At 42.3% G+C, this 27144-nt stretch overlaps 1 protein-coding gene across 1 annotated transcript in view; it reads right to left on the reverse strand.

Moving 5' to 3' along the window:
* Positions 1–26514, reverse strand: part of ADORA2B (adenosine A2b receptor) — a 121693-nt gene extending 95179 nt beyond the window's left edge. The window contains exon 1 of the mRNA XM_089685733.1: positions 25725–26514. Within this exon, the coding sequence (XP_089541859.1) occupies positions 25725–26050 (326 nt within the window). The 5' untranslated portion in view covers positions 26051–26514. The remainder of the gene's footprint in view (positions 1–25724) is intronic.
* Between the last annotated feature and the right edge of the window lie 630 nt (positions 26515–27144).

Here is a 27144-nt window from a genome sequence, read left to right on the forward strand (position 1 = left end):
GTCAAATTTGCCTGCTCCGTGTAATAGTTTTGCACACAGTCACCCCGATCCTCCTCTTCTTGGGTCTCCTATTGGCACTCCCCCCTGCTGAGTGTCCCCAGAGCAAGATGCTTGCTCTGGGGGCACTCGTTTGTGCTCACTCCGGAGCTGCCTCTGTGTGTCTAGAAGCCCACCGCTGCCTCCTCATTGGGTGTGATTGACAGCTGCAGGAGCCAATGGCTCCTGTGGTTGTGTCTAAGCCAATGAGGAGGGAGAAACGTGGGAGAGCCAATGCTCTTGTGGCCGGACCTGCACACTGAAGGTTTTTTACCTTCATGCACAGAATATATGAAGGTGAAAAACCTTCAGCCTTTACAACTACTGCAGACAGTCTATTGTTTTCTCGTGTGGAAGACTTGCATAGAGGTTAGAAAATCAGAAAAGCTAATTATAGCAAGTTTACATATATGTATCTAAAATTACAAGCTATAAAACAACTTTAAAAAGACTTTAGGACACACTGATGATCGTCTTCACTTCACATAAAAGACTGCAGTTCTTCTTTTAATAGTCATAAGCAGTATGACAAAACACGACAAGAATGTTTCTACGAGGTTGCTAGGAATCTTATGTAAGGCAATAAGACAGCAGAGACACAACGCCAACAGGTATGACAAGTTACTCTTATGTTTCCCGTCTGGAGAGTCTGGATCTTGGGTGGCTGCCCATAACTTGAGAAAGGCATACTTCATGTCCAAACATTACTGGTGCTGGACCATTTAATTAACAGTTTGTCACAGTTTGCCCAGACAGTGTATACTCAATAGTAAAGGCATTGCTAAAAACAATTCTCAAATTACACCATTTAGTAGGACCCCCTTGTTCAGTCACCAGCTGTAATACATGATCATTAAGCTGAATGCATCATTGTAAGTGAAAGTTCTCACTTACTGTATCAACGTCATGGTATTCATCTAGCATAGCGGTCTCCAAACTGCGGCTTGTGGGCCGAATGCGGTCCTTTGCTTACCTTTATCTGGCCCTTGGAGCACTATTCCTTCCACTGACACCAACAAAGGGGCATGATTCCTCCCACTGACACCAATGATGGGACACTATTCCTCCCACTGACACCAGCAATGGGGCATAATTCCTCCCACTGACATCAAAGATGGGATACTATTCCTCCCACTGACAGCAATGATGGAATACTATTCCTCCCACTGACACCAGCAATGGAGAATAATTCCTCCCACTGACATCAAGGATGGGATTCTATTCCTCCCACTGACACCCATGATGGGACACTATTCCTCCCACTAACACCAGAATGGGGCATAATTCCTCCCACTGACACCAATGATGGGATACTATTCCTCCCCCTGACACCAATGATGGAACACTATTCCTTTGACTGACACCAACAATGGGGCATGATTCCTTCCACTGACATCAATGATGGGACACTATTCCTCCCACTGACACCAGCAATGGGGCATAATTCCTCCCACTGACATCAAGGACGAGATTCTATTCCTCCCACTGACACCGATGGTGGGACACTATTCATCCCACTGACACCAGCAATGGGACATAATTATTCCCACTGACACCAATGATGGGATACTATTCCTCCCCCTGACACCAATGATGGAACACTATTCCTTTCACTGACGCCAACAATGAGGCATGATTCCTCCCACTTACACCATTGATGGGACACTATTCCTCCCCCTGACAACAGCAAAGGGGCATAATTCTTCTCACTGACATCAAAGATGGGATACTATTCCTCCCACGGACAGCAACGATAGGACACTATTCCTCCCACTGACCCCAGCAATGGGGCATAATTCCTCCCACTGACATCAAGGATGGGATTCTATTCCTCCCACTGACACCAATGGTGGGACACTATTCTTCCCACTGACACCACCAATGGGGCATAATTCCTCCTACTGACACCACCAATGGGGCATAATTCCTCCTACTGACACCACCAATGGGGCATAATTCCTCCCACTAACACCAATGATGGGACACTATTCCTCCCACTGACAGCAGCTATGGGGCACTATTTCTCCCACAGATATAAACATTAGGCACTGTTTCTTCCACTAATAACAATGATGGTGCACTATTCTCCTACTAGCTACAGGCACTATATATCTTTTTAACTGGTGCTGGGGCACTTTCTAGTTCCAGTAGCCACTCCAGTCCCCCTAAAGTCTGAAGGAAAGTAAACCAGGACAGTAAACCTTTGTTTAGAAAGTTTGAAGATCCCTGATCTAGTAGTAGTTGTTAGTAGTAGTAGTAGTAGTAGTAGTAGTAGTAGTAATTCAAATGGACTTGTTCTGTAATGTTGAAGAAGTTTCGTACCTACCAATCCACTTCTTCAGTTCTTAGAGTATCAGGAAGATACCCCAGTTGAGGTATCTTCTTGACATTCTAGGAACAAAGAAATGATTATGATGTCTTCAACATTACAGAAGAAGTCCTGTTGAATGTGATTAACTACTACTAGAAGTAAATCCATCAATAAAACAGAACTTCACCCAAAAGGGGAGGTCCTGCTGTTTCTCGTTCCCCTCCCCCTCCTCTGACATATTTGGCACCTGATTTTTTTGGGGGTGGAACGGGTACCTGGTTTTGACAGGTACTCGCTCCCATTTCTTCTTGGATCGCCTAAGCAATCTGAGTGGAAGTTCTCGTCCCCCTCCCTGCCCGCAGTCCTCTGGGACACGTCACAGGTCCCAGAAGACTGCAGGACCGTTCACAAGGCTCAGTGTGGCTCACTGTGCCGCACCGCAAGCATTCACAACCAGCTGCCCACAGTTAAGATGCTGGCGCAGGGGTCCGGTGAAGAAACCCAGGTCAGGATACAGCTGGATCCTAGGACAGGAGAGTGACTGTTTATTAAAAGTCAGCAGCTAGTTTTTGTAGCTGCTGACTTTTAATATTTACAAATGTTTAAATGCTGAACAAAACAATTCACGACTCAAGAGCCCGCAGAGTTATGCATACATGGTTCGAATTCCGAACAATTTTTTGTCCAAAAGTCGAAAACGTTGTTAGCTCAGTAATCCGATGGTGCCATCAATGATTTCAGCCAACCAAGTCACAAAGTTCACCACATATAACAGGCGAAACTTCTGTTCCTTCCAGGTCATGGCTCATGCGAATATTCTTTTTGGAAAAATGATCATACGATTTGACCATTATTGAGTTGAAAATCTGAATTTTCCAACATGCCCGATCACCGAAAAGGGGAGGAACCACGAAAATTGGCCGGTGCCACTGACCCACTAACAGAGCGAAAATGGGCCGATTATTCTTAGGTCCGATTTTTAGACAAACAATTGGTCGAATTTCAACCCATGTATGGCCTGCCTTAGGCCTCATTCACACGGGCGTATCAGCGCATACCCCACGCATACCCCACGCGAGGGCCATGTTTAATCACAACAATATACAGAATGAACATATAAAGATAATAAAACTATTTATTTGATTTCATTAATTATTTTAAAAACTTCCTTAGAAATAATGCAAAAAAAAACGTGTCCGCTGACTTTACATATATTATTGATAACCACCTGATGAAGAAACTTTCTAGAGAAACAATGTAACGTTACTGTATTGCAGAATTCCTTGTACATAATTGTCACAATACAGATAAACAGTTTATATTGTACAAGTGCTTGCGTGTGAGCTTTAATACTCTTCTTCCTTTATTTTGGTAAACAGATTTACATGCAAAATGACACATGAAGGGGAGATTTTTGTGCCCATTAAACCATATAAAAAGTAAAGGGTAAATACAAAAAAAAAATTTATATAAACATTTTATATAGATATAAAAAAATAGTTTTTAACGTTTTTTTAATTTCAGTTCTCCTTGGGTTTTGGGGATATTATTAAAATAAGCCCTCATTAACATCCCTAGCTGCTTTTATTCTGCTGTTATTCCATCTCAAAGATTCCGGTAAAGACTCTAGAATTAGTTTCAGTTGGTTTCTAATGCTGGCCATACATGGTTAGAAAATCGTTCGAAAAAGCGTTTGATATGCTCAATTGTATGACTTTTGAAAGTTTAGTGGGTTAATTTCAACTATCGAAATGCAAGGTTTTATGGCAAAAAACAAACTGTCATTTTCGGATTTTTTGAGCCAAAACAATCAATTTTATAAACATTATTACGGGAATCTATCGAAAACAGTTTGAAAAAATCAACAGCGTACGCATGTGTTAAAATGTAACCTGGAAGAGCAAGCAATGAAAAGAAAGATCGTTCTTTTAAATACAGTTGGCAAGTGGGAGTGTTCAAAAAGGTAAAAAAATCTTTACATCTTTTCCACAGATCGATAGAAAATGCACCATTTATGTTGTTATTATGTCGACAATTGTATTTTGATACAATGATGGCGTTATTCACAGATATTTATAAATCCAAACATTTTCTAACCATTTATCTCCAGCATAACAGTTTAGAGACACTTGCTGTGTTTACATTAGAGGGCTGGCAGACAGCCAAGATTCTGTTCCCTTAGAAAAACACCCTGCTTGTGTTGTGAACTTTAAAAATGAATTTCTTCTCAAAGCTTATAGATACTGAGATAAGTAAAGGCTTGTTAAAGGGTTCAATACTGTGTGTGGCTATTGTTGTTGCCCCTCTACAAAGCTATCTGTGGTGGATTGCTTTTCAGAGGGCCTTTGACAAGCGACAAGCCAATAACTTGCCTTCTCACCACCTACTTAACCCATTAAAATGCTGACCCGCTGCACCACAACTGTATGCATTGCACATGGTTGCAGGGCGGTTGTGGTATGGTGGCTCCACTTTCTTGAATGGTTAATGCATGGTGGCAGTACTGTCAACCTAAAAGTTCAGGGATGTTTAATTCCTATCCCCCAACGCCCAGGACATGCAGTTCCAGGCGCCGGGCACGAAGTTTTATTCTACATTTAGCCCTGCTGCGGGCTACTCTGGCACTGGCAGAAGCTGAAGACAGAGAAGCCTGTCTGATAGTCCCGCAGCACAAACCCCTCAGTGCTCTGCACATGACAGCAGAGGAGAGGGCGAGGGAGTGGTGTTTCCTTCAGTGCCGTTGCCGTTCTGAGTGAGTACACTGTACAAGGACTCCTAGCTCCTATGAAACATCCCTTAATGTATCGTGTTCCAGCCTGTCCTCACCCCGCACTCTACTGCAGCTAATAATCTTCTGCAATGAAAAGCCAGAACTGGGAGTTTTGCTCCTCTTTCCACAAGAAGTGCATACATACTTTCCTGACTTCTTCCTATTGGCTGTCAGTCCCGGTGTACCGTATAATAATGACTCTCCTGGAAAATAATTCCCCAGTCATTATTATATATTATAATAACTCTCCAGTCATTTTTATATATGTAATAATAACTCTCTCTATGTAATAATAACTCCCAAACAGAAAAAGGCATGTTATCTAAAATACATAAAATTTTTGAATTGTTTATTATGAAACAAATGAGACTAATAATGTTTTTTTAAAGTTTTTACATTGTAGATTTTTATTAAAGTAAACAAAAATTACACGTAGAATTGAGAAATATCAACATACATGTAATGTAATTTGGCGCTTTAAAGAATTAATTCTTCAAATAATTAATTGATAACTTTCAATAATTAAAACCTGTTAACACTCTTATGTATATAGTAACAGATAAGGCATATCAATTTAAGCTCTTTCTTTCAACTTTTATGTCATTTAGTTTCTTCAAAACTAGGGGAGTTATTATTACATAGAGAGAGTTATTATTACATATATAAAAATGACTGGGGAGTTATTATTTCATATATAAAAATGACTGGGGAGTTATTATTATTTGGGAGTTAATATAATATACTACTCCGGGACACTGAGCCACCTCCAGTCCATGCAGCTACTGCTCAGAGCTCTGCTCCTCTGCTGTTCCAGAAATGGGTGTGCTACTGTACCCCACCTGTAATGGACATCTCCCTCCATTAATCCCCAATGTCCCCCTCTCCCCCCCCCCCCATTTATCCCAAATGTCCCCCTTTCCTCCACTTTTCCCCAATGTTCCTCCTGTCCCTCCACTAATCCCCAGTGTTTACCCTCTTCTCCCACTTATCGCAAATGTTCTCCCTCTGCACCTCACTTATCCCCAATATCCCCCCTCCTCTCCCACTTACCCCCAATGTCCCCCTCCTCTCCCACTTATCCCCAATGTCCCCCCTCTCCCCACCACTTATCCCCAATGCGCCCCTACTCCCCTCAGTTATCCCAAATGTCCCCTACTCCCTCCCTTATCTCCAATTTTCTTTCCCCCCCACTAAACCCCATTCCCACCCCCCACTTACCCCAGTGTCTCCCCTCTTCTACCACTTATTCCAATTGTCCCCCTCTTTCCCAAATGTCCCCCTCTTCTCCCACTTCTCCCCGATGTTCCTCCTCTCCCCCCTAATCCGCAATGTTCCCCCTCTACCCCACATTAGATATTACCACATTGTCCCCTCCCCCCATTTAGCACCAATGCCTCAAACTTGGCACCAAAGGTCATCCCCTATCACCTCTTAGCCCCCTCTCCCCGCTTAACATTGCACTCCTACTGTAAATTGTAGCTGCTCTTCTGCAGCAGCCCCTCTCTCTGATACTCTGTAGGTGGTGGGAAAGAGGACTTGGGGGTGGGAGGAGGGCTCTGTACTATAAGGGGGGGTTGTAAACTGGCCTGTGAGATATACAATCCTGAGCCCTGCACTCTGTACACAACTCACTCATGAACTCTACACATAGTGCATGCGTGAACTCTGCACTCTGTATGCAGCGCTCTCCTGAACCTTGCACTCTGTATGCAGTTCTCTCCTGAACCCTGCACTCTGTACACAGTGCTCCCCTGAACCCTGCACTCTGTATGCAGTGCTCCCCTGAACCCTGCACTCTGTACGCAGTGCTCCCCTGAACCCTGCACTCTGTACGCAGTGCTCTCCTGAACCCTGCACTCTGTACGCAGCGCTCTCCTGAACTCTTCACTCTGTACACAGTGCTCTCCTCAACTCTTCACTCTGTATGCAGTGCACTCCTGAACTCTGTACACAGTGCACTCCTGAACCCTGCACTCTGTACGCAGCGCTCTCCTGAACCATGCACTCTGTACGCAGTGCTCCCCTGAACCCTGCACTCTGTACGCAGTGCTCCCCTGAACCCTGCACTCTGTACGCAGTGCTCCCCTGAACCCTGCACTCTGTACGCAGTGCTCTCCTGAACCCTGCACTCTGTACGCAGTGCTCTCCTGAACCCTGCACTCTGTACGCAGCGCTCTCCTGAACTCTTCACTCTGTACGCAGTTCTCTCCTCAACTCTTCACTCTGTATGCAGTGCACTCCTGAACCCTGTACACAGTGCACTCCTGAACCCTGCACTCTGTACGCAGTGCTCTCAAGAACTCTGCACTCTGTACACAGCGCTCTCCTGAACCCTGCACTCTATACGCAGCGTTCTCCTGAACCCTGCACTCTATACGCAGCGTTCTGAACCCTGCACTCTGTACGCAGAGCTCTCCTGAACTCTTCACTCTGTATGCAGTGCACTCCTGAACCCTGCACTCTGTACGCAGTGTTCTCCTGAACCTTGCACTCTGTACGCAGCGCTCTCCTGAACTCTTCACTCTGTACGCAGTGCACTCCTGAACCCTGTACACAGTGCACTCCTGAACCCTGCACTCTTTATGCAGTGCTCTCATGAACCCTGCACTCTGTAAGCAGTGCTCTCCTGAGCCCTGCACTCCGTACGCAGCGATCTCCTGAACCCTGCACTCTGTACGTAGTGCACTCCTGAACCCTGCACTCTGTACGCAGCACTCTCCTGAACTCTGCACTCTGTACGCAGCACTCTCCTGAACCCTGCACTCTGTACGCAGCGCTCTCCTGAACCCTTCACTCTGTACGCAGTGCACTCCTGAACCCTGTACACAGTGCACTCCTGAACCCTGCACTCTGTACGCAGTGCTCTCATGAACCCTGCACTCTGTAAGCAGAGCTCTCCTGACCCCTGCACTCTGTACGCAGCACTCTCCTGAACCCTGCACTCTGTATGCAGCACTCTCCTGAACCCTGCACTCTGTATGCAGCGATCTCCTGAACCCTGCACTCTGTATGCAGTGCTCTCCTGAACCCTGCAATCTGTATGCAGCGCTCTCCTGAACTCTTCACTCTGTACGCAGTGCACTCCTGAACTCTGCCCTGTGCAGTATGCACTACTGGTATTTAACAATTCTCCATTAGGACCCTCCCAATGTTAGGCAGCGGTGCAGTGAGGGCGTGGTTGAGTTCCTGCACCTATTCTCTGAGGAAAAAAAAGCCCTAGCGAGCTGTCCCATCCCACGTGACACCTGATCAACCAGCCAGATCAGATCCAGAACCAATCTGTCCACCTCTGATATAGAAAAAAAGGAAGCAATGAGCATACATCACCACCAGTTTCCCCGGCCCCATTTTTATAAAAAGGAAAGCATTTTATTACCCAATTTTGGTGTGATCAAATGCTTTTAAGGGCAGAGGAGGGATCCATAAGGAGTACCTGTTACTGCCTACTGCTGTCGCAAGGGATGTTTAAAAAAATATATAATGTTTGGGGATTCTAGGAAATGTTCTGAAAAAACTAAAAAGCATTAAAAGTTTGACACCATAAAGCCCGTTTTCATTTTTAAAAGCCCCAGACATTCCTAAAAGCTCCTCTGCCTAATAAGAAACATCAACCCTTCATATTTTCCATTCTGGGTAAAAAAAAAATATATTTTTTTTATCAGGACAAGTATTGTCATGAGGGACAAGTAGATTGGGACCACAGTTTAGTCCCTTGGACAAGTAGTTTTTTTTTTTTAATTTCCACAGCCCTGTAAAAGCCACTGAATTTTTGCCATGGCCACAAAGCAAAGCATGTATACAGCCCGCACTTCTGTGTTTAGATCGGTGGGGGATTATGGCTCAACCTCCTTCTTTTACGCCCCCCTAGACACCTATGTGAACAAACCCTTAAACTGCTTTTACTGCTTGTTCAGAATATATAAATACTTTAATGCGCATGAACTGAGCACAGGTTCACTTTAACACATAGTAATTTGTTGCACTTTGAGTTTTAGAGCACCTTACCTAAAGTTTGTAATTAACTTTCTGCTATTTTCCTAATTCATTTGTAGATTTATTGACACTGTTCTATTTACTAGGCAAGAAAGAGGGGCATTTGATGAGGAAAGGGGTCATTTGGGAGCAAAGAATTATAAATGCTTATGTCCTGGTGACTTGTGTAAACAAAGGATGGATTCTGGCAACACATTATAAACACATTATAATCACATCCAATATACTGACAGTCAAGGCATTTTTAAAACGGACAATATGCAGGCAGACTTTTAGTTAGTATGATGACACAACCATAAACTGACAGCTCTCAAAACATTTGCAAGGTAATATCCATGACTGCTAGCTCTAAGTTAGAACAATGATCTATTTTTCTGAATAGATTATACACTACTCAGAAAAATTAAAGGAACACTTTTTAACCACTTGCCATCCTGCGGATTTACCCCCCTTAATGACCAGGCATTTTTTGCTATTTGGCGCTGCACTATTTCAGCTGGAAATTGCGCGGTCATGCAACCCAAATTAAATTTATGTCCTTTTTTTCACACAAATAGAGCTTTCTTTCGGCGGTATTTGATCACCTCTGCGCTTTTTGTTTTTTGCGCTATAAACAAAAAAAGACGAAAATTTTTGAAAAACAAAAACAATATTTTTTGCGTTTGGCTATAAAAAATATATAGTAAACTCAAAGTTAGTCATACATTTAGGCCAAAATGTATTCTGCTACATGTCTTTGGTAACAAATCCCAATAAGTGTATATTGATTGCTTTGTGTACAAGTTATAGAGTCTACAAACTATGCTATATATACCGCAATTTACGCCATTTTTTGCTAACTGACAATTGCGTAGTCATGCAATGCTGTACATAAATGAAATGTATGTCCTTCTTTTCACACAAATAGAGCTTTCTTTCGGTGGTATTTGATCACCTGTGCGCTTTTTATTTTTTGATTTTGCGAACACTGCGGTTTTGTTTGCAATGTATCAAGTGACAGTGACCTACTGACACTGCACTTGCTGGGGGAGAAAGGGGGGGGGGGTAAGCGTAGGGGATAAACACAGGTGCTGGCAGGTGCCGGGGCTGATCCCGCTAACGCTGTGTTTTTGGGAACGCTATACTAATGTGAACGCTGGTATAGTGCTGATCTGATCAAAGATATTGATCCCTTCAGACACTATACTATCAATGGAGCTTTTTGGGTATGTGAGCATGTTCCTGGCAATCAAGGGGTAAATGTGATTACTGGTGTACTAATGGGCAATCTGAGGCTATCTGGGGGGGCGCTAACTGATGCTAGTGCTATCTGAAGTCTCCAGCAACACTAATACAGTGATCAGCAAAAAAATCTGTTCAGTGTACTAATGACACTGGTAAAAGGGCAGTGAAAGGTTCAACGGGGGGGGGGCGATCAAGGGGTTAAATGTGTCCTAGAGTGTTCTAACTGTAATTGTGTAGTGCTTTTACTAACAGCTTATGTCGATTCTTCTCTCTCTGGGACGGAATGTGCCCAGATAGCGAAAATGTCATCACTTCCTGTCCTGTGTAACTGTCAACACAGGACAGGATAGGACAGGGATTGATCATCCGACTTGGGCCGGGCATCACTGACCTAAATCAGATGATTGATCCCCCTGGGATCAAATCGGGGCACCTGCGGGTCAGCCCGCAAAAACTCTGAGAGCGCGAAACACGTATATATACATGATTTTGCGCACGGGGCCACCCTACAGCAGTAAATGTACTGTGGGTGGTCCTTAAGCGGTTAATCAGAGTATAGTATCAAGTCAATTAAACTCCTGGGATATTGATCTGGTCAGTTAAGTAGCAGAGGGGGTTGTTAATCAGTTTCAGCTGCTTTGATTTTAATGAAATTAACAACAGGTGCACTAGATGGGGAACAATGAGATGACCCCCAAAACAGGAATACTTTTACAAGTGCAGGACACTGACATTTTTTCCCTATTCACTTTTTCTGATTGTTTTTCACTAGTTTTGCATTTGGCTAGGGTCAGTGTCACTACTGGTAGCATGAGGCGATACTTGGACCCTACAGAGGTTGCACAGGCAGTCCAACTCCTCCAGGATGGCACATCAATACGTGCCATTGCCAGAAGGTTTGCTGTGTCTCCAAACACAGTCTCAAGAGCATGGAGGAGATTCCAGGAGACAGGCAGTTACTCTAGGAGAGCTGGACAGGGCTGTAGAAGGTCCTTAACCCCCCAGTAGGACTGGTATCTGCTCCTTTGTGCAAGGAGGAACAGGATGAGCACTGCGAGAGCCCTACAAAATGACCTCCAGCAGGCTAATGGTGTGAATGTCTCTGACCAAACAATCAGAAACAGACTTCATGAGGGTGGCCTGAGGGCCTGACATCCTCTAATGGGCCCTATGCTCACTCCCTGGCACCATATAGCTCGATTGGCATTTACCATTGAACAGCAGAATTGGTGGGTACGCTACTGGTAAACGCCACAAGGTAAAAGCCAACACTTTTCAGGGTTCATAACTTCTTCAGAGTTAGAAGCAATAAGAGAAGACATTGGACAATGAATGTAAACAGCTGTAGAATTGGGTGCCAGTCTGCCAGCCAGGTGCCCGTATCATTCTAATTAGACACGTGCGCACAAGACATTTTTGTTTTGTTTTGGATGCATTCTTTCATTGAAGAATTTCGTTTCCTCATATTCGTTATGTTGAACAGATTCGTTTTAGGGATTTGTTTTGTATCTTCGGCATTGATTTTGTATATTCCGTAGTCCGGGAGGATTAAACAAATTGAGCAGTTTTTCCGGAAGATTGCTATATATTCAATATATTATCAAATCGGACAAATTCGAATCAGACAGATTTGAAATGTTCGGACACTAGTTCAACCCACTAAGAGGAATGGCATGAGCTGATTGTACAATACCAACTGGCGTCATGTGCATCAGAATTACAAATAAAACTAAATTCAGATCCATTTGTTATTCAAATCGGATTTATCTAAACAAATCTAAAAACTGAAATCATTTCCTCATGGTCCAGAACTACTATCACATCACGTACTCCTATATTGTAAACTCCAAGGAGCAGGGCCCTCCTTTCCCTCTTGTATTGAACTGTATTGTTGCTGTATTGTCTCCCATTATATTTTAAAGCGCTGAGCAAACTGTTGGCGCTGTATAAATCCTGTATAATAATAATAATAATATTCGTTACTTTAGTTATAACTTTTTTTTGGATTCATTGCCTTTATTTACTATGTCCATTTGGAGATTCGTATACATTTGAATCTCCGAAAATGAAATTTTCATGTGAAAGACGAATCAAAATGAAATATGAATGTCTAATTCTAATCTGTGGCTGCCCTGGGGACCCATAGTGATACCTGTATGTTACAGACTTGCCTCTTGAAACTGGTGAACACACCTGATTATATTTAACTTGGGATCCAGCCTTCTACCAACATTCCTTCTAGGTCTTCTCCATAGGCTCATGGTCAACTGCTTCTCTCTCTACTATTGCATTATTATTCATTAAAGGTTATGTGTACTTTACTTCAACCAAGCCATGTGTCTTCTCTTATATATCTCTTTTTGCTCTTCCTCACCCCATTGGTGAGGTCTAATCTGTGTTCTCCTCCACCTGTGGATGGGTTATTATATGTCTTCCATTCTGCTTCTTAGACTAGAACACTTCCCTTGTTTTTCTATACTACCATAGATATCATTTCAATCATACAGCAACACAATGTATGCATTGTCAGCCAATATATAAAGGAACAAATTGATAACAATAAGCCTTAAGAAATGAAAACACACAGTATTTACATATGACAAAACTTCTACACAACGATTACAGAGGGGACGAGCCAGTATATGCTCCATTTTGGCTTTGTCTCTAGGAGTATACAATACAATTTTCATAACTGGATTGTAATACAGGGGAGATTTTAGAATGATTTACTGTTTCTGCCGTGACAGCATGTGATCACACTGTGGTGACAGCAGATACCAGAAGAAAACGACTGCTATATTTATAGAGACTGAAACGGAAAATGAAAGACTTGCTTGTGGTGAATGAAAACACAGATATAACATTTAGGGCTCATGTATGCGGGGCATTTGGAAAACTCTTCTGAACGATGGAAACTGACTGCTGGAAAAAGTAGGTTAAAAAACGTCAGTTTAGACGCATTTGCATACCGTGTTTATGCACATTTGTGTTTAGAAGCGTTTTTAAAAGATAACCTCAGGAGACCCTCCCAAATGTCCAGAATGCACTGAAATATAGTAAATATAGTAAATAATTAAATATTTCAAACATTTTGAGAGATATCTAGAGAGCAGAAGCAGAGAGAGCAGTATGTGTTGAGATTACCTATATTTTCTGGTTGTATTTACTATGGATCCATCATGATCATAATGCAGCGCGTTTCCTTCACATGAAACCTGGAACTGACTGTGCTGGTGTACTAGGCCCATTAAAAAACATGGAAAACACTTTGCATGCCTTTATGATGATGAAAAAAGGCTCTGGACAACATCTGGATATGGAACAGTTACAAAACGCTTCTAAACACAAACGCTTATAAACGCGGTTAACCGCGTTTACAAGCATTTGAAACACCAGTAAAATCTACTCCTGAACGCAAGTTTGGTGCGTTCAAAAGAACAACTGTAAACTCAACTGCCTGTAAAGGACATAGTGTACATGGACACATAGGAAAACATTAGGGAGAGTTCAGGGGCTGCTGAAAAAAACGCTGAACAGCTCCTGAATGTGAGTTTAGCAGCTGCAATGTAAATGAGCCCTTAGAAATAAGATATGAAAGATAAGAGTCAAAGCAGAATTTCACTCTTTTAATCAACATTAACTATTTTTAATCCTTACGAAACTAGTATTAGTAAATAGACAGGAAGATATATCATATATACTTGTTTGAAAGTTGTTGTTTTTTTTTGTTTTCAGTTGTTTCCTGGTTTCTGGTCGAGGCCAAAATGATGTCATACATCCCTGGAGTCTTCATGGGCATTTTTCTCATCTGGAGGAGGGGCTTTACAGTAGTAGCAAAGTCCTGAATCCTAAAAACCACTGACAGGCAGAGATTTTATAGCAGAAGAGACCATAGAGGTCTCTTCTGTCCAGGGGCGGACTGACCATTTGGAAACTCGGGCACTGCCCAAGGGCCCGGGGTCAGTAGAGGGTTCCATGAGATGCCGCTGGTACCTTTTTCATAGGCTTTTTTGAGTTTGGGCAAGGACACAGGGGCCCCATGATCCCCTATTGCCTGGGGGCCCAATGAGTTGTCAGTCCGCCCCTGCTTCTGTCATAAATGTCCCCCCTGCCTGTCAGCGGGAAATGTGATCTGAGCCGCACATGCGCATCTCAGAACACATTCACAACCCGATCCCTGTGCCATGGCGATGTGACTCCAGTACGTATACGCAGAAGTGATGTCACCTCAGCCCAGCCATTCAAGTGGCTGAAGATAGGAAACCCAGAAAGAGGACCGGGAGAAGATGTAAGCTCTGGGGACCTGGGAGAGCTCCGTTTGTAGGTACATATGTCATAATGTACTAGCATGCAGTGCATACTAATACATTATGACCTAAACCTGCATGGTGGGCACATTTTAAAAAATAATTAGCAAGACTTTACTACCACTTTAAAGAGAGAAAATGTTTTTCTCTCACGCAGTGGGGCTGTGCCCGCACTGCATGGGTTAACAGCTCATTTTTGTCTAGGGGATTTCAGAACAGAGATGTGCTTACCTAATACGCCGATCTGCCAAGCACAAGACCCGTCTCCACCACTCTTGCCCCTCTGCATGCTAACGGACTTGTGACTGGACTATTCTTGACATCATCACACCCATAGACCGGCTCTGGACGTGAGGACGGCAGGAACAGTCCACCGCATGACGAGGGGGAGCACGGTTTTTCAGAGCTTTAAAGGATTGGGTAAGTATAGCCTTTCGGTATGCCCCTATACAAAATGAGCAGTTTGCTCATGCAGTGCAGGCACAGCCCCACTGCATGGGAGAAAAAACATTTTCTTGGCGTTATGCTTTAAAGGCAGATGGATTCCAGGAAGTAAATCTGCCATTACTGAAGATGGCCTTGGCCCTAGAAATGCTAGTAGGCTGTTTTTCAAAGTGATTTCTCAAGAAAATAAAGCATGGACACACGGGTGGGTGGATGGATGGATTGGCGAGTTTGTTTTGAATAGTAAAGCTGAACTTGATGGCGTTTTCAGTTTGTGGTGCTCATTTAAGTTCTGTATTAAAGTTCAAGTGAAATCTTACACCCGTTTTTATAATACTATACTGCTGATTTTCACTTAAAAAAGCCTTAAAGCACAAATATACTCACCTTGGATCCAGCGATAAGGCATCCAGGAGTTCCCTGCCCGGCTGCTGACATCCACGGGTGGCCTGGCTTCCAGGTCTTAATCGCTGTCTTCTTTCATTGGCCAGGCGGGATGACATCATCCTGCATCCTGCGCATGCACGGGAGTTCGGTCTGATTTGGCATTGTCAGATTTGTATAGTGAGCTGCCCCTGCAGACAGGTTATACATACAGATTCACTCTGCAAATGGACACGGACAAACAGACAGCTATTTCTTCAGAAGAACAAAACGGAATCTGTAATAAAGTTTGTTGAAATCCTAGCAATGTACATACAGTAGATCACCCAAAGGGGATTATTTTTTTCTGAAGAAAAAAAAAGTGGAGTTACTCTTTAATCATTTTTTTTTTTTTTAATGCACAGTGCAAGTGAAAAATCATTTAGCTGTTGGGTGCGTGCCCTCAGCTTCACAGGATCGAGAAATCTGGCCTATTCAAAACCCATGCATGTGCAGTACAATCTCTACCCCTCTGTTGCACTAGCAGCTGAGCACAGGCTGAGCGCACCTACCAAGTAGTTTCTCACAAAAGGCTTGGGAGAGGTCTTGTGTGGTATAAAGATATGATATTGAAAAGAAGCTTTTTTTCACACCCTCAGCAATGTTTTATAATGTACTGGGACCCTTAAATACATGGACAAGTTTATTACAAAAGTGAACTAACCCTCTAACTGTTTTGCATTCACATAGATTCCTATAGGAAGGGAAGCAAATCTGAAATGATCAAAAGCCTGTCTACACAGTGCCCTGTTACCCCTAATAACCAATCAGCCATTGTTTAGCAAAGCAGAACAATCAATACCAATATATTATTGGCTATATAAACTTGCTGCCTAGCTGTACCCATTATATATCCTCACAAAAAGAAGCGTAAGTAAAAGGCACAGGATTATATATCAATATTGTACCGCGCTCCAATGTATACAACTATGAGTGCTATAATAAATTATAAATGGCTTAAGTGTATCACCAATAATTCAATAATATTCTAAATCCATAATACTTAAATCCATAATTGATATAAATATATAAATAAATTAAAAAAGAATAAATATTTTTAAATAAGTGCAAAAACCTAATAAAAAGTGAAAATATGAAATATGAAAAATAAAATTAAATGAAATGGAAAAAATGAGAAAAAATGAGAAAAAAATTTTTTTAGAATGGGAATGACAGTTCAGTTCATACGAATTGAGATGGTGTTGTGGTTCAATCTAATCTGCGTGGTAGGTCAATGTTCGTGGCATAAACCTCTCTCTCCTTCCTCCTCTCCTTTCTCCTCAATACAGCCTTCTCAATAAGGACTTTCTCCTCTAGCTGCTTGACTTAATCCATGCCTCTTAGCAAATACTTTGGAGTGTCTACTTTCCAAAAAGGTGTAATTTGGAGGGGTTGCTTTTACTATATCTTCAAATTGGCCACGAGGAGACAAGCGGTTTGATAGGTCACTCTCCTTGGCTTTCTTCAGAGCTTGTGCATCTCAATGTGCTGGCATCCATCAAGAAGATGGATGCCAGCACATTGAGATGCACAAGCTCTGAAGAAAGCCAAGGAGAGTGACCTATCAAACCGCTTGTCTCCTCGTGGCCAATTTGAAGATATAGTAAAAGCAACCCCTCCAAATTACACCTTTTTGGAAAGTAGACACTCCAAAGTATTTGCTAAGAGGCATGGATTAAGTCAAGCAGCTAGAGGAGAAAGTCCTTATTGAGAAGGCTGTATTGAGGAGAAAGGAGAGGAGGAAGGAGAGAGAGGTTTATGCCACGAACATTGACCTACCACGCAGATTAGATTGAACCACAACACCATCTCAATTCGTATGAACTGAACTGTCATTCCCATTCTAAAAAATTTTTTTTCTCATTTTTTCTCATTTTTTCCATTTCATTTAATTTTATTTTTCATATTTCATATTTTCACTTTTTATTAGGTTTTTGCACTTATTTAAAAATATTAATTTATTCTTTTTTAATTTATTTATATATTTATATCAATTATGGATTTAAGTATTATGGATTTAGAATATTATTGAATTATTGGTGATACACTTAAGCCATTTATAATTTATTATAGCACTCATAGTTGTATACATTGGAGCGCGGTACAATATTGATATATAAAGCTAACATCCACACACCTGGAGAGGGTGTAATAAGTACCTGGCGATCTAATATTTAGTTAAGCACGTAATTAATTAATTAGTAGTTCACTTATTCATTATTTTTACACACGGAATCAATTGCTTTAAAAGTAAGAAAACTTCTAGTGGCTCACAAGTATTCAATCAATTTGTAAAAGGCACAGGATGTAACATCACATACAGCACATCTGCAACAAAGCTTTACCAAATAAATACGAAGGAAAGTGGTAGGGTCCTATTGGGCATCCTGCTGTCCAAGGCTCTACTGGTTACCTTTGAAGATCCATTCCTTGTTGCATGTGATCATTTTAGTAAAAAATAGTACTAGAATGATCTATTGGAGTCTGCTTTGTATGCAGAACTAGATTTCAAGCCTACAGATAACCACACAAGAGTAATGAAACATAGTTCTAGTTCTATTCTTCCTGAACTATATAGAGCCCTGTAACTCCTCTCACAATCCCTTCCACCCTTTTCCTCTTACTCTTGCTAATGCTGCCCATACGCAGCTCATTTGGACTGAAATGTGAACTGTGAGTAGCCCCTGTCGGCCCCACCCAACTCAACAAACTTCAATCTGAAAATTAAGGAGGTGGGTGGAAAATTCTCAGCCAAACTGTGACTGCAACCAATCAGATGCAGTCATAGTTCCGGTATTTTGACAGTCGCGGGAGCAGTGGCTGTCAGAATATAATAGGCAGAAGGGGAGATTCCTTAATTTAAACTGGATAACATAGATGGGGGTATCTTTTGGTGTTCTTAAAGGAGAAGTACAGCCAAAGCTCTTTTGGCTGTACTTCTATTGTGGATCACAGGAGTGCAGTTCGTTCTGCACTCCTGTGACTCGTTCTCAGTCAACAGTGTCACCCAGCTGGTCCAGGCTGGGGAAGAATCCCGACTTCAAAGTCAGGATCCACCCCAGAGTCTGGAGCAGCACCTGGCTCAGTCTCTAAGTAAGCTGCTGAAAGCCTGAGCCAGCCGCTCCCTCCCCCTCCACAGCCCAGCGCTCCAGTGATCGTAGTGGGGGGACAGAGCAGAGAGTGGTGACTGACGGTCACCGCTCTCTGCTCAGAGCGGCTGTGTGAACTCAGTGATTAGCGATCATGGGATTGATGAATTACAGCTGGGGGGGGACAGATGTAGCATCAGACTGGCTACATCCACCTAGGTATGTATAATTGGGGAAAAAAAATAAGTCCACGCTTCTCTTTTAATGTGTATGGCTGGCCTAATTTTAATTAAAGAATCCAGGGATTGCAAGAAATGGGAAACAAATAAGGAAAATGCTATGTGTTATGAAAAGAGTGAAAAAATAAGGAAATAAATATAATGCTGAGATTTGGAGCTGACCCCCTTTCTCTTTGATCCCTAGGCACTGAATCAAGAGTGCTATATATAAAAAAAGCCAGAATGAATTCTGTATTACAGTGTAACATTCAAGTAGACACTACTAAAGGGGAAAAAGCCTCTTTATATATATTTTTTCTTGCAGACGAGTTAGAATTGATGACCTTTGTTATCTCTGCTTACAGACAATCATGCTATTATATCTAATTATTGAACAACTGCACGTCTAAGCACTCTTTTTTTTTTTTAAATAGATTCCTTGTCCTTGTCACTAAAACACTCAAAGCTAACCTTTTAAGTGTAGTCTAGGCATTGCCAAGCGTTAATGGGTACTAGAGACTTAAGAGAGAGAAATAATTAAAACTCCCTGAAAATCCGAACCTGCCTTGTGCCATTTCATGGTTTTCATTTACTTTACCTTTTTTTATACAATATTTTTTTTTGGAATACAAAATTTCACAGCTGTCACTGTAGGGAAGGTGAGGGCAAATCTTCCAATGGGATCACCTATTCTTGTGATAACTGTATGAGAAAAGATTTCCTTTATAGAACTTGTGCACACCAGTTCACACAGTAAAATGCATATGCGCTGGTGTATGTCACGTAGAGCTGGTGTGATTTTCTTTGTTACTTTATTACCTTTTTTAAAAAAACTTTATTGAAGTATTACAAAATAAAACTTTGTTCACCCTTATGCACCCCAGAATGATTTTTACACAGCATCCACCAACACACATGTATGGTGTGAACAGGACACATAGAAAACAACCATGCATTGAGCCTATGTTGATCAATGCAAATCAATGCAAGTCAGCTGACATAGTGTGAATGAGCCCTCAAAGACTTGATCAGCAACATTTCCCTGTTAACGCTTCCTACAGAGCCATAATGAAGTAGTCATCCCCTTGCAGATGGGTTCCCTAGCTTTCTCTATTTGCCATATATAAGGAGCTAGCCTGTGATTCAGTTGGCCAGCAATAACTAAAAGCTGAATTGTCTACTTTGGGTAGAACTGTTCATTAATAAATGTATTGATTCATTTTGCATCTTTTCACAAATACTTGATTGAATTTTTACATTTTACATTGAAATCCTATTTTTACTATTTTATAAATGCCTTCTACAAGAAATATTCACCCAGATTATAAGCCTCAGCACAGATCAGCTTAAATACACACCCTTGTCAACACATGTGTACGCAGAGATGAACAAACAAGCAAGCATGATTTTGTCAGAAAGAGAAAGCCAATATTTCTCATCCCCATTGACAGTGTGAGCTTGCCAAATCATACCCTATGCATTAGACTCAAATTGTGCACGAACTGGCGTCCCTCCATTCATAGCAATGTACTTAAGCCATAAAGTTAGATTTTCCATCCCATAAAGTTTCTATTGTTCTTTTCACCACTACACAAAATAAATACTCTGTGTTGCAAACTGATGCGGAAATGTTTACGGGAAACAGCCTGAACACAGATGAAAACTATTAGTCCATGTACTGCTCTTATTGCTTAAAATCCCTGAAAGAGAAGCAATCTCTGGAGAGGTACCAGAGGAAGAGATCAGATAACAGGCAGCAACAATAGGACCTACAGCATGGGATGGACTTGTTGGGTAAACAAAGCAAAAACAATAAAGACATATTAGCTGGCCAATACTAAAAATTGAACCATGTTTAATAAGCTGAAAATATTACATGGTTAAAGAGATTGCCAGAGATAATATTGACATGTCAGATGTCACACGTAACTTTTACATTGATCATCTGAACTGCATTGTCTTGAAAAACGGCCATTGGTCCAGATTATATAATAAGAAGAAAGCCTCTTGGACTTGTGCATAAAGTATAATAAGATAAAACAAATGAAACAATGTCTCTACTTATAAAACAAGCTCTCTACTAGAAGGTCTTGGAGGATTGTTTGGTATCCGACAATGACATAGTCTGGGACTATGCACATATAACAAGATCTACCATACTAGAAGATCTTGAAGGATTGTTTGGTAACACATGATGATATGGCCTGGGATTGTGTGCATCTACAAGACACAGTGTTTGGTCCACCACATACCACCAGATAACACAATGTCTGAGCAGGTCTCTACTAGAAAATCTTGGATTGTTTGGTAAAAGATGATGACATAGTCTGGGACTATGTACATATAATAAGATACAAGTGACATGGCGTTTGTGCAGGTCCACCATACTACAATATCTTGCAGAATTGTTTGGTAACAGTTGATGACTTGGCCTGGGACTATGTTCATGTTATAAGATGTTACAAAATATATGCAATGCAGTATTTGAGTAGGTCCACCATACAGAAGATATTGAAGGACGGTTTGGTATTAAATGATCCCCATCTTGTCTGGGTTCCTTCAAGAGTCAGTTCAACCAGAACTCATTGTTTAGTGTTTAGTGGGTGCTAAAAGATTTAAATCTCCTGAGAGTTTCTAATATGTTCTGGGAAATTTGTTGGTGAGATTTCCATGCTTGTATTTTAGGTTGGAACACTTCCACAGCCATTACAAGAGGTTGTCTCTCAGTACAGAAATTTCAACTCATTTTATATTACGGGGGAATGCCCAAGGTGCGTGTGAAAGAAGTATGGTAGGAGAGCTCACCCACCTGAGAGATATGAGAGGCCAGGAGGTGACTCGTTCTACCAGGCTTAAACTATAAACGAAATATTACTTTTGGGTGGACTGCCCCTTCAGCATTGCTTTAATGCATTTATATCTCTACATGATGATTAAAGTGTACTTTGAAGCTTACTGTGCATCATTAGTGTAGATGTTTGTACTTCAAGCATTGCCATTAATTATCTGATTTACACAGGAAAATCATTCCTGAAGGTTCTAGTGCAGCATTGTAAAATAAATGGCACTGGGATTAGTGCACTATACGGTAATGTTTGCACTGCCAGCATTAATGTGCTAAGCTGATGACCCTTTATCACCACACAATTTCCTATTCTGTGTATGATAAATCCTCACATTGGATATTACCACATTCCAGCTGTATATGGCATCCATACAAGGCACAGCGAACATATGCAGAAATTGTTTATGTCTACGTGTGTTTGCTCACGCCTCTGTTTTTCTGTGCTGGCTCTGTATCACTTCCATTGTTGAAGTGTTTGCTGATAGTGATGACAATATGGTCACCACATAGGATACCATGGAACAGATATTTAGGGTTGAAGGACATGACTGGTTGGGAAAGCAGATGGAATTGGGTGCCTGTCTGATGCCGCAGTGTAGGGGACAGCAACATAATGGAACCCAAAGCCCAATCCTGTTCGGATTCAGTCTTTTGCTAATTTTACTGGAGCTGTTGTGAAACTACAAGTTCAAGGATGGTGTATGACATGCTGCAGGTTGGAAAAGACTATTAACATAGAGAGTAGCAAAATAAATGAAATCTCTAAGATTTGTCCAGCAGAAGTTCACTAAGTCCCTGACAGATGTTGCCTCATTTTAGGATGACCTTAGACAATATATAAAGGTTTAGTGTCTGACTGGACTCTTGGGCTGGCCATACACTATACAATTTTCTGTCCAATTTCTGCCCAATTTCCTTTAGATTTACCTTCAACTATGTAGTACAAGAGCCTGCCTAATTGGATACAATTGAAAGTGTTGTTAGGTTTGACCTCCTATTATATGGTTTTTGGTAAATCTAAAACAAAAATCTCAAGAAAATTGTATAATGTATGGCCAGCCTTAGCAGCACAATCATATTTAGCCATACAGGTGTGTGGTCACAGTTGTACAATCCAGTTCTCTGACACCACCAGACTTTGAGACTGCAGGTCAAAATGAAACTCTCTGGATAAGCACATACATGCGGCAATGCACTTATCATTTTGACCAGATTGTGCCGGAACAATATGGAAAGCTGGGGAAGCCAATGTAAACCAAATATTAGGTCTAACAGGACTTTTATCTGCAGATGAACAGCGCATGTATAATCACCTTTATGCTGACCATTTGCAAGTTATTCCAACAAGTTCCATTTGCAAAAAAGTTTGAAAACACCAAGGCACCCTACTGCTAACAGTTTCTATCAAGACCATACCAGCCTTCCTTTCTTTCTTAACCTTTTTACCTCAGAGGAACCCTTAAATTATTTTTCAAACCTAAGGGAACCCCTACTAAAAAAACACCTACAACTAACAACACATTAGTGTTATCAGCAATTATAGAACATTTTCAATAAAAAGGAGTAAAAAATTTGGCGAACCTAGAGAACTTCATATCCAGGGCAACCAATGCCAAACTGTTTTCGGTATTAGTCCTGAAATTAAATAAATAATAACAGAAAAAGCAGTGAAAACTGTGGCGTGCACAAACTTTTGTGCTTAGTATAGAAATGACCCCTTTAGGCTTGGTTCATATACATACGGTGTGATATATTGCATGTGATTCGCACAGGAACTGAACCACATTCCCGTGCAAATCACATGCGATTCGTGTGTGGTGCAATTAGTGCCATACATTTTGTATGGCTCAAATCGCACCGCACCTGCACCAAAAGGTGCAGGACCCTTTTTTGGGTCCGCACTAGAATCGGATCGCATGGGTACTCGATTCTACACATTGCACTGCGTTTTGCAGACCGATTTCGGGGTGTTGTTAACTTAACATACACACCCGCAGTGGTCTGCATGAACGGGGTGCGATTCTAATACGGTACGATTCTGATGTGGTGCGAGTTCTGCACCGCATCAATGCGAACCCAGCCTCAAAATGGTTGCCAGCGGAAAACTGACCCCTTGTATTGGTGGTCAGCATAAGTAAGAAACCAATTTGCTACTGATCACTATCCAAATTACTCCAAGCAACCTCAGGAGGAACCCTAGGGGTCTATATAACCCTGACTGGGTTATATCGATTGGTATATTTTGTTGGTTGCCTGCATCCACTGGGGCAGCACAGTGGCTTAGAGGTTAGTACACCTGCCTTGAAGAATCCCAATCAGTACACTATCTTCATGGAGCTCTTGTATGGGTTTCCTCCCGTACTCCAAAGACATACTGGCAAGTTAATTAACTCCTCTCCAAATTGCTCTATGTATGTGAGATAGGGATCTTTGCTGCCAATGACATTTAAAGCACTATCCAAATTTTTGGTGCTATATATGCTACACTATGTGGCACAAATGGGGGGGGGGGGGGGTGCCAGGTCACTCTATACTCAATTCTATGTTGAGTTGGAAATGCCCTTCTTCAGTAGATGACCTGTGCTTTACACAAATGGATGCTACATCACCCTGTACCTAATTCTACAGTGAGTTGGAAATGCCCTTCTTCAACAGGTGACATGTTTCCCTACACACAAGTTTGCCTAGTCACTCTATACTCTATACCCAATTCTACACTGAGCTGGAAAAGCCCTTCTTCAGTAAATAATATAGACTATACACAGAGGAATGCCAGGTCACCCTATACCCAATTCTACGTTGAGTAGGAAATGCCCTTCTTCGGTAGATGACACGGACCTTACACAGAGGGATGCCAGGTCACCCTGTACCCAAATCTATGTTGAGTTGGAAATACCTTTCTTCAACAGGTAACATGGACCTTATACAGATGGATGACAGGTCACCCTATACCCTATTCTACATTGAGTTGGAGTTGCCCTTCTTCAGTAGATGACATGGACCTCACACACAGGGATGCCAGGTCACCCTGTACCCAATTTTACGTTGAGCTGGAAATGCCCTTCTTCAGTAAGTAAAAATAGAAAAGAAGCGAGCGCCAAAAACAACTAGCAGCTGATACACCAAGGCAACCATCAAATACCTCGTAAGATACAAAACAACATGGGGGTGCAGCATTAAATCAATCTTATTAAAAGATACAGAACATATAATGGCTAAACATAAACAAAGTGCCCATATAAAGTGACAAATATGCGTAGAGTATACAAAAAAGTGCCCTGCATGCATATTCTACGCATATTTGTCACTTTATATGGGCACTTTGTTTACGTTTAGCCATTATATGTTCTGTATCTTTTAATTAGATTTATTTAGCGCTGCACCCCCATGTTGTTTTGTTCCTTCTTCAGTAAGTAACATCGACCTTACACGTAGGAATGCGAGAACACCCTATATTCAATTCTACGTTCAGTTGGAGTTGCCCTTCTTCAGTAAGTGACATGGACCTTACACAGAGGGATGCCAGGTCACCCTGTACCCAATTCTATGTTGAGCTGGAAATGTCTTTCTTCAACAGGTAACATGGACCTTATACAGATGGATGCCTGGTCACCCTATACCCTATTCTACATTGAGTTGGAATTGCCGTTCTTCAGTAGGTGACATGGACCTCACACACAGGGATGCCAGGTCACCCTGTACCCAATTTTACGTTGAGTTGGAAATGCCCTTCTTCAGTAGGTGACATGGACCTTACACATAGGAATGCCAGAACACCCTATATTCAATTCTATGTTGAGTTGGAGTTGCCCTTCTTCAGTAAGTGATATGGACCTTACACAGAGGGATGCCAGGTCACCCTATCCCCAGTCCTACGTTGAGTCGGAGATGTCCTTCTTCAGTAGGTGACATGGACCTTACACAGAGGGAGTCCAAGTCACCCTATACCCAATTCTACATTGAGTTGGAGATGTCCTTCTTCAGTAGATCACATTGGACCTTTAGCTAGAGATAATGAAGAACGCAGTAGCTACCCCATCAGAGCCCCTCCACAATTCACCTACCTGAGAGGAATCTTGATGGCCAGGTACCTGTCTATAGCCACAGCCAACAGGCTGAAGATGGAACTTTGGGTCAGCACCAGCACAAAGCAGGCCAAGAACAGGCAGCTGTGGAAATCAGTCTCGAAGCCGATGCTGATGGTGATGGCGAATGGAATGGCGAGCAGTCCCACCGCTATATCAGCCACGGCCAATGAGACCAGGAAATAGTTGGTGGCATTTTTCAGAGTGCTGTTGATGGCCACAGCCCAGCAGACCAGGACATTCCCCACAATGGACAGGACTGCGATGATCACCTCCAGAGCAATGTAAGGGGCACTTATTGTCATTTCCACTACTGGTGTAGAAGATCACATCAGGAGACAGTTCGAGGCATGTGTGGGTGGGAGGCAGGGACGATGGATCCCCTTCTAGGAGGACTCAGCAATCAATGAGCCGATCAGAGCCCAGCAGCAGGAATGGCCCTTTATGTAGAAGGAGTCCGGCTGTCACAGTCCCCGCAGGAATGCTCCCATCATATGCTGCCAGTCACAGGGGACCCTCCAGGCTCGGGACTGTTAGCACCATGACACCTCTTCTTCACATGTCTCCAGAGCCCCCGATCACATCCCAGCAGGAGGGCACTCTGACCCCGGGCAGGTCAGCCACCTGTGCCACCTACTACAAGAGGACATCACCCAGATCACGGGGGAGGCGACCCAACATCCGGGGACCCGCATCTGGACTCACGGCCAGCCAATGCAGCGTCCTGAAGAGCTCCGTGTGGACCCGGCTGAGCGCCCTCCGCACATGGGACACTTATACACTATACTGCCGACTTTTAGGAAACGCGTCAGTGGATGCTCGCTGATGCTGCCGCCCCGCCCCTCTCTGCTATATGCTGCTCCTATAGGTCACCGCAGCCCTTACAGCTCCACAGGACACGCCCCCACCTCCCACGGACACCCCAATTACACCTTATTGTAGGGAGAGCGGAGAGCGGTCACATAGAGATCTCACCGATCAGAGGTGCGAGACTCATCGCTGACCGACTGCCTGTGTGATCCCTGGAATTCTTCTGACAGCGAGCTGTGTGCCTTCATACGTTACTGTATACATCATGGAAACACATTGCTCCATTGTATGCTTCTACTTCTAGGGAGCACAGTATACATAGTAATAGAAACGGGGAAGACCTACAACCTGCCACTAAAGTTCATAGGATAGTAAATGACGATGATGACCAGTATGATTAATAGCAGACATTTGTGCGTCTCTACATTGACATATACCTTACAACCTATCACCTCTCATCCTGAGAGGAGGCATGTCATCATCATCACAATCATTTATTAATAGTATTACTAATCATCACTATCATCATCAGCATGCCAATTATGTTTATTGATATCAACATCATCAATCAAAAAAAATATTATTATTA

This window comes from Staurois parvus, unplaced genomic scaffold, assembly GCF_062004578.1.
Source record: "Staurois parvus isolate SC_StPar_1 unplaced genomic scaffold, SC_StPar_1.0 ptg000382l, whole genome shotgun sequence".
Lineage (NCBI taxonomy): Eukaryota > Metazoa > Chordata > Amphibia > Anura > Ranidae > Staurois > Staurois parvus.